This window comes from Podarcis liolepis (assembly GCF_965112155.1).
Source record: "Podarcis liolepis genome assembly, chromosome: 2".
Lineage (NCBI taxonomy): Eukaryota > Metazoa > Chordata > Lepidosauria > Squamata > Lacertidae > Podarcis > Podarcis liolepis.
In genome coordinates, this window is record NC_139555.1 from 7,841,056 (window position 1) to 7,857,611 (window position 16,556).

Below are 16,556 nucleotides of genomic sequence, written 5' to 3' on the forward strand. Positions count from 1 at the left end.
GAGGGACTTCTCGGTGGTGGCGCCCACCCTGTGGAACGCCCTCCCATCAGATGTCAAGGAAATAAACAACTACAGTGGTACCTCAGGTTAAGTACTTAATTCGTTCCGGAGGTCCGTTCTTAACCTGAAACTGTTCTTAACCTGAAGCACCACTTTAGCTAATGGGGCCTCCTGCTGCTGGAGCCCGATTTCTGTTCTTATCCTGAAGCAAAGCACTATTTCTGGGTTAACGGAGTATGTAACCTGAAGCGTATGTAACCCGAGTTACCACTGTATCTGACTTTTAGAAGACATCTGAAGGCAGCTCTGTTTAGGGAAGTTTTTAATGTTTGATGTTTTGTTATTCTGTTGGGAGCTGCCCAGATTGACTGGGGAAACCCAGCCAGATGGGTGGGGTATTATTACTACTACTACTACCCTTGTAAATACAATTCCTCCTTGCACTTGCACCTTTTCCTACTCAGTTTCCCCCTGAGTCAACAGCCTAAAATACTTGGGCTCGGGGATGGTCTACTTTTCTCTGTGTCCTTTTGCAAATGTTATGGGCTGACTGAGAGCAACCTGTCTTCACTCTTATTTTACATATTTAAAGCAAGGGTGGATGCCATACCCATATCTTTTGAATGTCGTCCTACACAATCTCCTCTCATGTACCAGATGGCAGGGGGAATTTGGCCCCTTTTAAACAACATAAATCTGCCCTTTATGTCATTTTGAAGCTATGTTTTGAAATGCCTTCTCCAGAGTGAAACTCTGAATTTCTCCATAGCATATTGCCTGCACATTTTGCTTCATAACTTTCACTCTAAAGGGGCTAGAGACTTAAAACAAAAAAATATATATGAAAGCTTACAGTCGTTGCTTTCTGAGCCTAGTTCAGCCATAACTCCCTCTTAGTGGCTTTGAACATAGGCACCACTTTAGCAAAGCATTTCTTCTAGCTTATAAGAGAGAGCACAACCTCTTCTAAGGAGCTGCTGGCGCATATGTGCATCATGTTAAAAGGAATTGTTTGTTGTTGTTCTTCTGAAGTATTCTTCTGACTTGCAGTGATGCACATTTAATTGGATTAAAACTCCTAGAATCGCTCAGCTAAGATTTCTTTAGTCGGGTGAACCAGATCTGCCTCTTGGCATGCAATGGCAGCAACTGTTGTGTGACACATTTTTCTCTTGGCTCCCCTCACAATGTGTTTCTTAGGGTGGAATTGCACAGCCCCCTTCACGTTTTGAAACCTGGTAGAGGGCTGCTGTTTTGCTGAGGCAGTGGGAAGTTGGGGCAGGGGTGTGACCCTAGGTGGTTTTCAACTACCGCATTTTTCGCTCTATAGGACGCACCCGGCCATAGGACGCACCTTGTTTTAGAGGGGGAAGAACAAGAAAAAGAAATTCTCCCCCTCTCTGCCCAGCACCCCTTCAGGAGGCACTGCACAGAGAGGTGGAGAATTCCCCCCCCCCCTTGTTTCCCCCCTCTAAAACAAGGTGCCGTTCAGGCAGCTACCTTGGAAGCCTGGAGAGCGAGAGGGGTCAGTGCGCACCGACCCCTCTTGCTCTCCAGACTTCAGGTTCCTTTCGACCTGCTCTTTGGGGCTGGCGGGGGGAAGCTGAGCTTCTCGGGGCTGCCGGGGAAGCCCAGGGCTATGGCTTTTTTAGCCCCGCACACGCTCTCCCGGCTGGTGAGGTGGTGCGCGGCTAAAGAGGCTGCTGCCATAGCCGCGCGCCACCTCTCCAGCTGGGAGAGGGTCGCGGGGCTATGGCAACACCCCCACCTCCTGCAGAAGCCCACAGGAGCTGTGCACCCTTTAAGGAGCATGCGGCTCCTGTGGGCCTTTCTACGAGGAGGGAGAAGGGACTGACTGGCCGCGTCAGTTCCTTGTCCCTCCTGAGGAAAAGCCCGCAAGAGCTGCACGGAGCTTGTGTGCGGCTTTTGGGGGCTTTTCCTGCCTGCCTGCCTCCCCTCTGCATTCGCTCCATAGGACGCACACACATTTCCCCTTCATTTTTGGAGGGGAAAAAGTGCGTCCTATGGAGCGAAAAATACGGTAACTTTTACTTAGAGTAGTGACTAAGTTAGGCCGGACCCTGAGATCATCTTCTGAGGCCTTCCTTCGTGTACCACCTCCTCAAGAGGTCCGGAGGGTGGCAACATGAGAACGGGGCCTTCTCTGCAGTGGCTCCCTGTCTGTGGAAGGCTCTCCCCAGGGAAGTTCGCCTGGCGCCTTCATAATACACCTTTCAGCGCCAGGCAAAAACGTTCCTCTTTAACCAGGCCTTTGACTGACCTAATCAACATCCTATACCCTTTAAAATGTGACACGTGGGGGGGGGCGTGTTGGATTTTTTTATTTTTTTATTTTATATATTGTGATTTTTGTTTGTGAACCATCCTGAGACCTCCGGGTATAGATAAAGGTAAAGGGACCCCTGACCATTGGGTCCAGTCATGGCCGACTCTGGGGTTGCGGCGCTCATCTCGCTTTATTGGCCGAGGGAGCCGGCATACAGCTTCCTGATCATGTGGCCAGCATGACTAAGCCGCTTTTGGCGAACCAGAGCAGCGCACGGAAATGCTGTTTACCTTCCCACCGTAGCAGTCCCTATTTATCTACTTGCACTTTGACGTGCTTTCGAACTGCTAGGTTGGCAGGAGTAGGGACCGAGCAATAGGAGCTCACCCCGTCTCGGGGATTCAAACCGCCGACCTTCTGATCGGCAAGTCCTAGGCTCTGTGGTTTAACCTGCTTGTTTGTTTCCTGCTTGGCAGGGGGTTGGACTCGATGGCCCTTGTGGTCTCTTCCAACTCTATGATTCTATGATTCTAACCCACAGTGCCACCCATGTCCCTTTCCGGGTATAGGGCGGTATATAAATTCAATAAATGAAATGACCCACTCTGGGGTATATCCAAGACTGGTCCTACTCGGAGCAGACCATTTCAAATTAATAGATATAATTCAGGTCCATTTATTTCAATGGGCCTACTCTCCCAGTGAAATTAATAGTCCTGAGACCTATGATCACATGGGAACAGAGCACTGTTTTCTTTGTAGTGGCTAAAATACTTTGTGGTGGGACTGTCTTTTTAAGTAAACCTACAGTTGATTTGGGATTCTGCTTCTCTCCTCCAGACTTGGCTGTGCCTAATAGCTCTCGGAGCCTCCTTCCTGGCCTGTGGTCGCACGGTAAGAGTCACGAGAACGTTGCTTATTGAAGAGCCGGCTTCGTCTCCAATTAATTAAATACTGGGTCTGTCTGTACGCAACAGGGAGCCATCAGGGCCAGTGTGTTTCTATGGTTTACTCTGTGAACATATCCAAATGTATGTGCGCTTTTGCACAAAGTTAAGATTGTGGTTAATGGTGTTAAAAAACAATAATTGTGGTTGTACATATTGAGAAATACTCGGGTTCTTTTCCTTGCTGTCCCCCAACAATCACACTCTAAAGAACAAACGAACAAAAATTCTCATTGCTTCCGTTGTAGCATTAGATTCTCAGTGCGAGAATGCAAACGCTAAAATGCTTTCGACTTTAACCAAGGGACTAATGCTATATTCTAACTGGGATTCGTTCAATTAATGGCAATCGTGTCTTTTAAAAACCCGTGTTTGAAAGGCGTAAAATTAAATGACGTGATTGCACTTGAATAGAATAGACCCTAATGAGTCTTGCTAGTGTCGGCAGCTGGAACGCAAGGTTAAGGCTAACATTATTCAGTGCTAAGGAATGTACCTTTATTCTGGACTATGCTTCAGGATGCAGGTAAATCCCCATGGGCAGGAAGCAGGGGGGAATCTCCCTGCATGTTGGGAAATAGCATGAGCAGCGTTATGCTGAATCTTTTTTCCTGTGAAGCTGGCTTTCTGCAGGCAGGCAGCGTCCCCACAGCTGAGCGTTCAAGCCCTCCATCTGGAACCCAAAATAGTGCAATTTGATTAAAGTATTGTCTGTGAATTCTGCTAAATGTAGAAGCTGGCAAGCGAATCACTCCTGTCCAGTTGATTAATGTTGGCTGACCGCTGCTTCTGATAACGATTAAAGGCAGGTGTAAGTTAGTGATGCTGAGGCTGTTTCTGCATCCTTTATCAAAGAGAGCCTTGCCAAGCTGAGAACTTATTTTGGAAGGAGTACAAGCCACTTCTGAAAGTACAATACTAGTGGAAGTACTAGTGCCTGCCAGATGGCCAGGAGTATCATCTTCTGCAGGACTACTGTCCCACAAAATCACACAAATGGTTGTGGCTGCACATTTTGACTGAGAAGCAGGTAGAAAGAGCGCTTGGCCTGGTCATTTAATTGTTGGTCTTCACTAGAGGCTTGCTTTCCAGCTAAAGAGATGGGCACATGTATCATGTGCTCTGGAACTTGTATTTCTCTTAAGCAACTGTCCCAAATTCCCCCCAAATGGCTTTCTTGGTACTCTTCAGTGTAAAAGCTAGATCACAGTTAAAGAGAGGAAATCCACAATTTTTGTATAGATTTCTCCTTTTTCTGTCTCCATTGGAGTTCTCCATTAGAGAACTCTCAATTCTGAACCAAAAGAACTGCTAAAAATTAAATCTGGGCCTGTACGTTAAAAAGTGTTAATTAACTTGCTTAGTGTGCAATTCTGGTGGTCAGCAATGGGGAAATAATTTTGCATTCAATGTTTACAAGTTTTTACTGTTTGTTTTGTGACTAATTGTTATTAATACAGTGAAGTGATGTCCATATTTCCTGTAACTCTTTGTGTCAGGAATGTTAGGGTTAAAATGAAGGTTTCGACATCTGTTGGAGGAAAATACTTAAGTATGAATACTTGAATCCTCTTTCTAGCCAGGAGTCTCCTACTATCACAAACATATTTTTAAAAAACAAAACAAAACAAAACATAGTTAACCTGATGTAATTATTCCAGTTACTCCGTCCGTCATCTTAAATGGTTTTTCTGTATTTCTTTTTGTTGCTTCATTTCCTTTTAACAGTCTTCAGGGTAGCATTGCAAAATCCGCCCCTTTTGGCATTACAACATTGAGAGATACTAAGAAAGGACTAATGATAATATTAATAACGTTAATAATTGCATCACTGAGCTATGTGTAGGGTCCTGGGTATAATGATGAATGGTTTTTACCTCATGGAATATGTTTCATATATTCCTCCTGGAATATGTGTCTGTCATCTGTTAAATAGAATTCAGAGGGACTTCCTAAGGTTGCAGCGTGGTCTGAAAAGGCCCAGTACGGAACATAGTAGCACATTGTGAAACGAGCTCCACAGAAATTCAGAGACAATTCCACTACCTCCGTATTCTGTTTCATTTGGGAAATGGTAAACATTTAGATTCCCAAATATATTTCTGTTCTTAAAAGACGAACCTGAGGAAGTCCTTGAAATTTGCCTCAAGCAAGACTTGCTCGCAAATATTGTCACTGGTCTCAAATGTTACCCTTATCTTGTGAAAGTGATAAGTATACTGATTTCACTGGACTAGAATTTGGGCTAAGGTAGCTTTGTTGCATCTACTTCATCAGCTGTGTTTCTGGTCCAAAAACAAAACAGCTTTGGATGGATTCCAATTTTAATACTTTTCTTGCACGTATTGTGAGGCTAACCACCTACTTGGCTTGAAGAGGGCTACCCATAATCACTAGAAGGTAGGAATCAGAACTGGTCATAACTTGACCAATGTCCCCACCCCACAAAGACATTTGACATTCTCACACAATCCTTCATGTGTGTTTCTCTTTTAAAAACACTAACAGTACATCTTGACTTGAAATGCCCTAATTTTTCCAATCGTCACCGGAAGCCAGACTGTCTGAGTGTCTTCAGGATTCATCCTCCAATTTTTCTGTACCATTTTTAACGTGATCATTATCGTTTTGCTCCCTGGGTATTGATAAGATTTAACGGGTTGAATAATAACTTTATATCAGCGTTAACCTATGCCCTGTTTTTGACAAATGTCAAAGGTTGCATTCCAGGGCATAGTTAAACATGCTCAAATCCTTTTAAAACTGGTCAGCCTAACGGATGTTTTGTTCTGTGCTTGAGCATTAATCCAAGACTATAATAACCTACTGGCCCACATACGATGGGGGGACGGATGGACTTTCTATTGCTGCTTCAAGGTGCACCTAAATTTCAAATGTAGAGAAAAATACAATTAAACTATTTTCAGTTAGTGTGGGAGCATCCAGATCTGCTCAAGAACTAGACAAAACATTTTTGTCTCATGTGCACTTGTGGGAAAAAAATTAATGGCAGCTGTGAGGATCTTTTGCTTAAGAGAAGGTGACATTGCATGTGTTCTGAGACTTTCAAGTTGGCTAGAATCTTTCCATCTGCCTACAACTGTATGTAGTGCCATAAAGGTGACAAAATGACATTGCATCATAGGTATGGCATGATGCCAAGAGGGTACCTAGCTTTTCCCCACTCAACACTAACATAGCCTGATACACTCCAATACTTTTGGACTACAACTCCCAGAATCCTCTACCAGCATGGGATGGGGAAAGGCTGCACTCAAGGCCAGTTGGTGTTTGGTATGTGTAGTTTTCCTTAAGAAAAGACGTCCTTGCCTGCAGTAGAGAAGGACCTCTGAAATCCAGGGTTTAAGTTGGCCATACACTTGAGAGGTGTGGTTCCTACTGGGCCGTGCTGCTGTTATATCTTCATTCACTACAGAGGGGCTCTGATCATTCCTTTTTGCTGCAACAAAGCTGCTAAATTTTGAATTGCTATTTATCTGACCATCTCAAGTCTCCCGGTTTTATTTGTACTAGCTTAACCTATCTGACTGCTCGTTTTTGCTGTATTTCAATAAACTTGGTGAACATTTCCCCAGCTCAGAAGCAGGCATTATTTTAACAGTTTTGTTTTGCAAACTCAGAGAGTGCGTCTGGCATTTTCTATGTGGACTTTGCAGAAATACTTGAAATGCTTTGTACACTCAATGGGCAAATTGCTTTCCAGGTTTTTCAGTAGCAGAATAGTTTACACTATTGGGGAGTTGCATGGTTATAAAATGGCCAGCGGCCTTCAGCAGCTGTAATTTTTTCTTCGGTGCACTTTAACATTGTAAATTCTCAGAGGAAAGATAGACAAGCCTGCCTCTTGGGATGTCAGTTTCTGCCTGACACCGTTTTGAACATGGTACAAGATTCTGAAAATCGTAGCTATGTAGCAGTCGTAAAGCATCCGTGCTACACAGTTTGGGTTGTAAAATCTATGAAACAAATGTCTATTTTTTCTAGTATAAATCGGTCTGTATAAATGATAATTTAAATTAAAAGAATGGAACATTTTCCAACTTGGGTGTCTTTCTTTTCTGCTTAAATTAACCTCACGAAGGTTGTCTTATTTGGGTATTATTTGATATATCAAGCACACAATGATGATTATTATTTGTAAAATGCGCCCAGATGTGGAATGTGGGCAGTGTTCTCTCTCCCTGCCCTGTCCCCCGGTTCATTTGAGCATTGAAGGATTCTGCGCCCACATCTGCAAAGCACACCCTGCCGTTGAATGGAATACCCTGCTGTCTTGCATAGAGATCCATGCAGACACCAAAACCTTAGTGATGCTTTGCATTGCCATTGTAGGCGGCAATCGGTGATTCTGGCACAAGGCGATGTTCAGTTGGCCGCTTTGGGAGAGGTAAAGATTCAAACTGGCAAGCCATTGTGGAGCTGACGGTAGGAACAGTCCTGTTGGCTGCCTGCAAGAAATAAGGGCAGTGGCCAGGAATGATGGATATAATTAAACCTGAATAGCATAACTATTTCCTAACCAGGTCAGGTTTTAAGTTCCATGTAGCTTTCCAGGCTAATAGCTGTTGTTGGCAAATCTGGGAAGGATAGGTCAAATACATTTTTGAAAACCAGCTGATCTGTTATGGAGAAAGTTAAGGGGGTGGGGTCTGTTCTCAAAGGGTTCTGTTACCCCCCCCAAATGCCAAGAACTGCTCTGCAGAGACTTCTGCAGTTCATAAAACATGAGTCATTTGCTCAGGTTTCATACTTATATGAGTCGAAAGCAGCTTATTAACAAAGGAGAGGGGGAATTCTGGGTCAGATTAAGACCTGGTTGAGTCCTCTGCTCACAATTTCTATATTTTAGATCATTTATTTTCTGTTGGTGTTTCCTGCATCATCTGTGTATGTCACAATCCACAGTGCAAATTAGCTATTAAAAATATATCTAGTAGCAGTTTCCTATTAACACAACAAATCAAATGTCAACTGATCCCATGGTCAGTGGAGCAGCCTTCAAATGAGTACTGCTGAGTTGGCAAAATCCCTTCTAGCGCTCTGTGGGCCAACATTACCTGCAGATTAAAGCTTTTGGATAAAACAGATTCAACCCTTGACATGCGATATAAATGTTATCTTTCCCCCTTTTATTACAAGCTCTCCTTACCAGCTTTAAGGGAAGTGGAAGGTGTAAGTAATTTTACTTCGCTAAGAAACTTGCAGTTTAAATGTCCTACAAGCAATAAATTTTTATGTTAACTCTTGAGACGCTATACGGTAAGTTTCAGTCTGTTGGAAACTGTTGGTCATCCTATCTTTTTGATTCATACCTCTATATAAACAGTTTAAACTATTCTCAAAGTCTTAATGGGATTAGCAGAATTTGCATGTAGAGATGTTTACAGTGTGTATTAGCGGGAAATGGCTTTTAAAAGTCAGTGGACTTCAAAATCAAATTAGTGACACTTTATCAATCTTGTGCAGTTTTGCCAAGTTAGGTACAAAACATCATTAGTAAAAACCAGAACAATTGCCTGGGTTATTTTTTTGTGCCACTTACAAAAGAGGCACCCCCAAACTCAGCCCTCCAGCTGTTTTGGGACTACAACTCCCATCATCCCTAGCTAACAGGACCAGTGGGGAATTTTAGTCCCAAAACATCTAGAGGGCCGAGTTTGGGGATGCCTGTTACAGAAGATACCAGTTGCCCTCCATGAAGTGTTACTTTTTAATTTTTATTTATTAAATTTATATCCTTAGATCTCAGAGTGGTTCACAACATAAAAATACAATACATGTATTTAAGACATGTAAATAATGCACATGTGTCTTTTTCAGTATCATTAAAGTCAGGAAGCCAAAATGAACCCAAAGGCAATCTTTGGACAATCACATCTCTGCTTACTAAGCTGAGATATGGCCAAGCCTTTTGCCTGTTCACAAAGCCCCTTTGTGTGATCCATGAAATTTCTAATCAGCTAGAGTTTCCCGTTTCATCCAGCCTGAGAAACTGTGATTACTAGCTCTGGAGCAAGCCAGCATTTTCAGCAAGTATTTGAAGTTGCTTTAATTCCCTGACTCCTTATGAAGCTGGCAATGATACTTTCCCAATTTGATTAAAATGGGAAATAATAGTATATTGGACTTGCTGTCTAATAGTGGCTTGCCAGAAGAGGCAGCATGTTCATATGAATGCAAGAGATTGATTCATTCATAACTGAGCTTAGTAAGCCGAGATGTGATCAGCTGAACCAGGAAACTCACACATCTCAAGATACAACATAGAGCCACCAAGATCCAAACGTATTTTCTAGAAGAAATGCTGACAAGGTTTCAGTCGTCATTGTTGTGGCTCCAGCAGCAAATCACAATGTCAACTTTCACTGAAACTGCACAACTCCCAGTTGGCAGGAACCACCTGATGCCACATGGAATTCCTAGCGATACTGCTTCCATCTAGGCAGTTATATGTACCACGTATGAACACAGTCGCCTTAGAAGTGCACAACTATTCTGCCACATGTAGGCCCCTTTTGACTCCCTACACTACAGCATCTACCTTCAGAAACATATGGGTTGTATCCAGTGCTGCCATTCTACTCATGCACTGGAACTTACCCCATGCACGCCCAAAATACAACTCTCTATTTTTCCAGCACACAGGTGATGCCATGTAAGAAATTAGTAAGATTGTGGGGGAGAGGGTTGTTTAGCTTTTTGTGGCACTATTGGATCTATAACTGGCTGAAATATTACGTCTCGAGACCCCAGTTCAGTTCCATGATTCTAAAAACCCCATTAAACATGTTCTGTCCTGATCTAGCCAGCCTGCCCCCAAAAGAACTTCCTACTTCTTCACTGGAGAGAGCAGAGACACATGCCCCAAAGAAAATGCATCCCACAGATCTTCCATTGAAATATTTGAGGAAACACAACTCTTCCCATACCGCTCGCTGAATTGGTGTAATCATCACCCAGGGAAAGGAAAAGCAAAGAGAACCAACGTATAAGCACCAACTGTTCACTCCTCCAAATTGTTGTTGTCCTTAAACACATCCTCTCTGAATAAACTGAGAAGAAAGGGTCTCTGAGTGTAACCTAGCGAAGGGAAAATGGGGACTACTATTCTGGTGCTGACATGGGGGCACAGAAGGGTCAATGACATTAAAACAACAAAGGGTTTGGCGTTACCTTAAAGAATTGCAGTGCAGTATGAGCTTTCATGAGCCAATCCCTACTCTGTGAGATTAGCAAAGAGGATAAGTATACTCTAAGGACAAAGAGAAGGGGCTGAGCAGTTCTTTTAATACAAAGTGATTCCAGAAGGCCAAGTGATGGAAGAGAGAGCAGTAGGATTGTCACACGCAGATCCCTCACTTGCACAACATACATTCAGATGCTCAAAGATCCGATTAGTATGGGTATAATGATGCCCAGCTAACAGTCCCTGGTACAGTGGAACCTTGGGTTAAGTACTTAATTTGGTCCAGAGGTCCGTTCTTAACCCGAAGCACCACTTTAGCTAATGGGGCCTCCCGCTTGTGCCGCTGCCATGCACTTTCTGTTCTCATCCTGAAGCACAATTCTTAACCTGGGATACTATTTCAGGGTTGGCGGAGTCTGTAACCTGAAGCGTCCGAGGTACTACTGTAATGGGATATGCATCAGTGGTATGAAGAAACACAATGGCTGGCTTTGAACATTGCTTTCTCCAATCACTACATGCCTCTTCTCAAGTGGTGGTACTTTAATGACGTCTTCAGCGTTGAGGCTCGTGAGACGGAGAGCTCTTGAGAAATCCAACCAGATCTTTTATCAGTAACAACATCCTATTACTCTAAATTTGAGCCACTCCATGTAACGTGATTTCATCCATATAAACTGCACCATATCCCATAAAGCAGCTGAAAACCACACCTACCTGCAGCTACTATCCAGAGTGCATCCCCCCCACAACTGTATACAGCTAAGATTATGGTGGGACGCGGGTAGAGCTGTGGTCTAAACCACAGAGCCTAGGGCTTGCCGATCGGAAGGTTGGAGGTTCAAATCCCCGTGACGGGGTGAGCTCCCGTTGCTCGGTCCCAGCTCCTGCCAACCTAGCAGTTTGAAGTGCAAGTAGATAAATAGGTACCACACTGGCGGGAAGGTAAACGGTGTTTCCGTGTGCTGCTCTGGTTTGCCAGAAGTGTCTTAGTCATGCTGGCCACATGACCCAGAAGCTGTCTGCAGACAAACTGCGGCTCCCTCAGCCACTAAAGCGAGATGAGCGCCGCAACCCCAGAGTCATCCGCAACTGGACTTAACGGTCCCTTTACCTTTACTTAAGATTATGGTATAGTCACATCTGCTCCCAATCTTTTGGGCAAGGACAAACAATTGCCCCAAACAGTTGCATCAGGCATCCTTTTAAAAACTACAATATTTGTTTAGCAAAGTGAGGAAACCACTCTGTAAAGTCGGGTAGTTTCCCAATGAGTCACTTGCTACAGAACACAGCAATAGAAATTCTCTTGTTACCTTCAGCTCTCAGCTATAATCTCTCCAGTATCTCATCAACGCAGATAATTATCGTCCCTACTCATTGGCCTTGGGCTGAAGACTTGCCCCTGCTTAGAAACAACCCCACAACTTATGGAAGCCGCTTACTAGCAATCATAAGCCATGAAACAGAGATACAAACCCTGCAACAAACGCAACAGCCTCCATATGTACTGGAGCAAGTCTGTTTTGCAATCAAACAACATCAGCTCTGTTATCAAGGGTCCATTCTTTTTTTAAAAAAAATAATTTTTATTAACCGGCCAATCAAATCAAATTAAATCACATCACATAAATTCCGAATTACAAAGCCAAATTTTAAATTTTGTTGTTGAGGGGACCCATATTTCAAGATCCAAAGGGGGATTCTGATCATCTTGCTACTGCTTTAATGTCCAAATCAGTCCAAACAGAGTTCATAATTCTATCCAGTCTTATCTTGCTGTTTCCACATCACATCTTGTTTATATAGTTTCTCTTTTTTCTTTATGATCTCTTCTGATAGTCTCCTTAAGCCGATAAACACCAATAATAATCCTGTGTGAATTTTTCCGTTCTTCCAATCCTCAGATCGAGATGGTTTCCATATATCATCGCCTTCATAGATAACATCATTTCCATCTTTCCATCATTAATTACAGAACTGTCGTTCTTAAGTCCCTCTGAGGAGTTTCACCCACAATATAAAAACAGCTCTATTTCTCTATTTCTCCTCCCAGACTTAAGTCCTCCGACAGAACTTCCCAATATGACGACGGCATTTTTAACTGCGTCATTCCAAAGCCCTTATACATTCCACGTTCTTCTTAAAACATGCTTTGGTTCGAAAATTTATCTCCACACAGCCTTAAATCCACAGCTTAAGTCCTTAAAATGACATTTCTAACTTGTGAGGGGAAGGGATTCTTGTTTAATCACATAAGGAAAGAAAGGAAAGTTCCCCCCCTCCCCCATCAGTCATCAGTCCCTTTACCATACCGAGTCTTGGTGTATCTTCTCATAATCTATACTTGTTGGGTCCATTCATCGACATATCTTCTAAGGTGAACTAATGGCATCACCTGCCATAAATATAGGCCAAACAAGTCAGTTTCTGCTCAAGAGAATAAATGGATGCTAATCAGACTCTGAAACCAATATGGAGGTGTGGGGGTGTCAGTCTTATCCCTCAGAGCATTCTGTAGTAGATCGGAAAGCTCGTCATACTCCTGATATACTCCATTCTGGGTGACTCCCAACAGAATATTAAGACCACGATTAAACATCAAAAACTTCCCTAAACAGGGTTGCCTTCAGATATCTTCTGAAAGTCAGATAGTTGTTTATTTCTTTGACATCTGATGGGAGGGCGTTCCACAGGGTGGGCGCCACAACCGAGAAGGCCCTCTGCCTAAATAAATTGTAATAGAGATTGGAACTCTTTAAGTGTGCATTTACACGTTAAATCTTGCCATCCCTGATCTTCACCTGGGGTCACTGATCCAGAGTGCTGTGATCGGGTCTTTTGTTCATTTGACTGGATCTTGAATTAACTTCATGCACTATTCCTTTGCGATCTGCACAGTTGTGTGACATACCCAACTGCTGCCTCTTGCTTTGCTCGACTTTTTGGCTTCACTTAGTAAACCACTTCCCCACTCCCTTCTGTATTCTGTATTCAGGGAATATATATATACCTACCCACTCAGGCGCTCACACATCTGGTGAGCTGTGACCTACTTGCAGCACAATAGATCTGTTAGCTTTTAACAAGCCTTGACAGTGCTAATGGTGGTGGTGGTTCTCTCAATCATGGCTACACTTCTGGAATTTTGGTTTAATTTATTTAAGGAAGGACTCCTGGGAATGGGTTCGCTGGTGAGCTGGCCTCCTGAAATAATGAAGTGTGGGGAAAGGAGCTGCCATGGGGTAGGGGAACTGGGTGCATCCAGATGTTTTGACTGCTAAATCCCTTCGGCTCCAACTAGCAGGTTCCCCACCCACAAGCCAGCAACTTTCCTAACAAATGGCTGCAGCTCTTTAGAGTGTGGACTCCCACTTGGAAAACCTTGGGAGATCTGATCGTACCTGATTTCAACTACGTTTTCATTTCTCCTAGACAGCATTCCTAACTGCCACCTCCTTTTCTTCCTTCTCTAGTATCACCTGGGACTCACTGGTCATCCAGAACTCTTCCTCCTCAACAACATTGACGCCGACCAAGCCTCAATTAGATGAATCCCCTCCGAACTAGTAAGGGTGTGACTTTAAAGACAAAGAACATAGAGCCCTCCTATGCTGCCCTAAGCCAAGTTTGATTGGTTCTGATATGTTACTGCAAACATCCAATGATTTGCAACTTCGAGAGAGAGGGGAAAGGAATTACTGTATGCTATTAAGGATCGTCTGGTACACTGGAAAATAGACTTCTTTAGAAGCTGTGCCTAAGGTCACCTAGAAAAGTTACAAAAGGACTGACTTAAATCATTGTGAAGCTGAGATTGTATGTAATGGTGATGGACAGGCACATATCTTGAAATTTGGGCCGCCACCGAACATCTTCAAAATACTGGGGGTGTGGGTACTAAAATTTGAAAAGCAATTAGCGGGAGGTGGGTGCTGAACTCTTCATTCAACCGCTGGCCTCCCTCTCTACTCAGCTACCTCTCCCCGTACCCCCAGCGTTTTACTCCTAGTTGGATCTCATTTCTGGTCTCAGATTGGGAGAAATGTGCCAGGGGCAAACTTGTTTATTTGGAGGCAGGGTCTAGCAATAGCAGACGGAGAGTTCCATACCCCTGTCTTGTCTGTCATTTTCACTTTTGAAAGCCCTTTACTTGCTTTACAGGTATTTGACACTGACCCATACTTGACACACATAACTACAGTAAAGGTACTGGTGATTTGATTTCCGCTTGATGCAGATCACTCTTTCCTGCCTAAGGGAGAAATGATCACACACCACACCCCTCAATTTCTGGAAAACTGACAAGCGTCTTTTCTGAAAGTTGAGATATATCCTTCTTGGCATTTCATCCTCAATACTATCCTGTTATCAAGGAGTCCAAATGAAATCCAGCAGGTTCACTATTCCAGATGGAGAATTTGGGTTTTTGTTTGACGCAGAGTGCACCCAGCCTGGCTAGCCCCATGGTCCTTCTTGCTATCAGATTAGGAAACTAACATAATTGAATTTTCCTCGTGGCTGAGGAAACTTGTTCTATGCGCAGAGCTGCAATTGCAAGACTAAGTCCATGAGATTTAAGTATAACAGCTTTCTTTTCTTTTTTCGAGAAAAGAACTCTAGCCTGAAACTCCTGCTTCTTCTGCTGACCCTATTAATATTTTTATATATTTTTTACAGCACCATCATCGTACAGGGAGCCATAACAAGAGCCCCTTTCTTTCCTTTTGACTACTGCTCAATTTGGTACAGAGTTGTTAAAATGGCATGGTTGGCAAAATCTCACATCAGCTGACTCCTTTAACTGACACTGCACATACTTTGTGCTTAATATGTCACGTCTGATTTATTAGGTAAAACTTGAAATAACAGTTTCATAAAGAGTTGCAGCTTGCGTCATTTACTCTGCTGCTGGTAAATGTGTGTTTTCAATTTACAGCAAATTAAGGGTCCTTTTTTCTTGTATCAGTGTGACATTTTACCCGGTTAATTTAACAACACATTCAGTCGCAGCTTACATTGTAATCCAAAGCCAATATAGAAGTGATGCAAATTTAGTTTAGGCCTTGCGGTGCTCTGTCAAGGTTTCAGCCAATCCTTGATATTTGAGTAGAGTTGTTCATTGTATGAACAGAAAATGGTACCTACCTGTTGCTTAAGTTTCATCCCTGAAACTTTCCCCAAGTTTCTAGCCCTCGTGCTCACAGAAACAGACACATATGGCCATATACATGCAGTATCTGCAGAAAATGCCAGTATTTAATCAAATTTGCAGCTGTTCTAGTTTGCAAAGTTGGCCACATACATTAGAGTTGTCTGAATGTTCTCTGTGATGCGAGACAACGTGGTACTGCCATTGCACCTGAAACAGTACAGACACCATCATACTAATATCTCCTTTGCTCTACAAATTGCATTTCTTCATTGCATAAGGAGAGTCACCCATTCTGTAACTTACTGCGGACAGCCTAAGGCTTGAGTTCTGTGCACAATCAACTTGCTAGTAAGCTGCATTCAACTCAAGCGGGGCTTGATTCTGAGTAAGCATGCATAGAATCAGGTGTTGCTTTGCTTCCTACCTTAAATTGGATGATTTGTGTGCATCAAAAAACATGCCACATTCACACACACAAACTTGGGCACAAGAAGTGTGTCCTGCTGAACTTGGCCAAAATAGATATGTTTGAACCAAACAAGGCTTCCAGGGCAGCCCCTCTGTTCTAAAAATGTCACATGTATCTTCCACTCAGGATGCACTAAAGATCTGCAGTTGTGTTACAAGACAAGGCCAGTTTCTGCTGAATGGTATACCGTATATGCAATCTGTGCTCTGTTACAAAACCCATTCAAGACAAGCCCTGCTGGGTCAGGTCAAAGGCCCATCTAGTTCACCACCCTATTCTCAGCCAGGTGCCTATGGGAAGCCACAAGTAGGACTTGAGTACAACAGTACTCTCACTACTTGTGATTCCTAAGCAAGAGGAATTCAGAAGTATATTTGGTATTCTTGTTTTATATTTGGCACTAATTTATATTAAATGTACTGATCATTATTTGTTTCAACAGAGGTCCAGGTTTTCAAATAAATATGTCAACTATACACTGCTTTTCTGGT

General features: G+C 43.1%; 1 protein-coding gene across 5 annotated transcripts in view; it reads left to right on the forward strand.

The window, feature by feature from the left end:
- Positions 1 to 16,541, forward strand: part of SLC11A2 (solute carrier family 11 member 2) — a 70,297-nt gene extending 53,756 nt beyond the window's left edge. For all 5 annotated transcript variants that reach the window (XM_083484702.1, XM_083484703.1, XM_083484705.1 and 2 more), the window contains 2 exons: positions 3,128 to 3,181; positions 13,918 to 16,541. In XM_083484702.1, the coding sequence (XP_083340828.1) occupies positions 3,128 to 3,181; positions 13,918 to 13,995 (132 nt within the window). In that variant the 3' untranslated portion in view covers positions 13,996 to 16,541. The remainder of the gene's footprint in view (positions 1 to 3,127; positions 3,182 to 13,917) is intronic.
- The last annotated feature ends 15 nt before the right edge of the window (positions 16,542 to 16,556 follow it).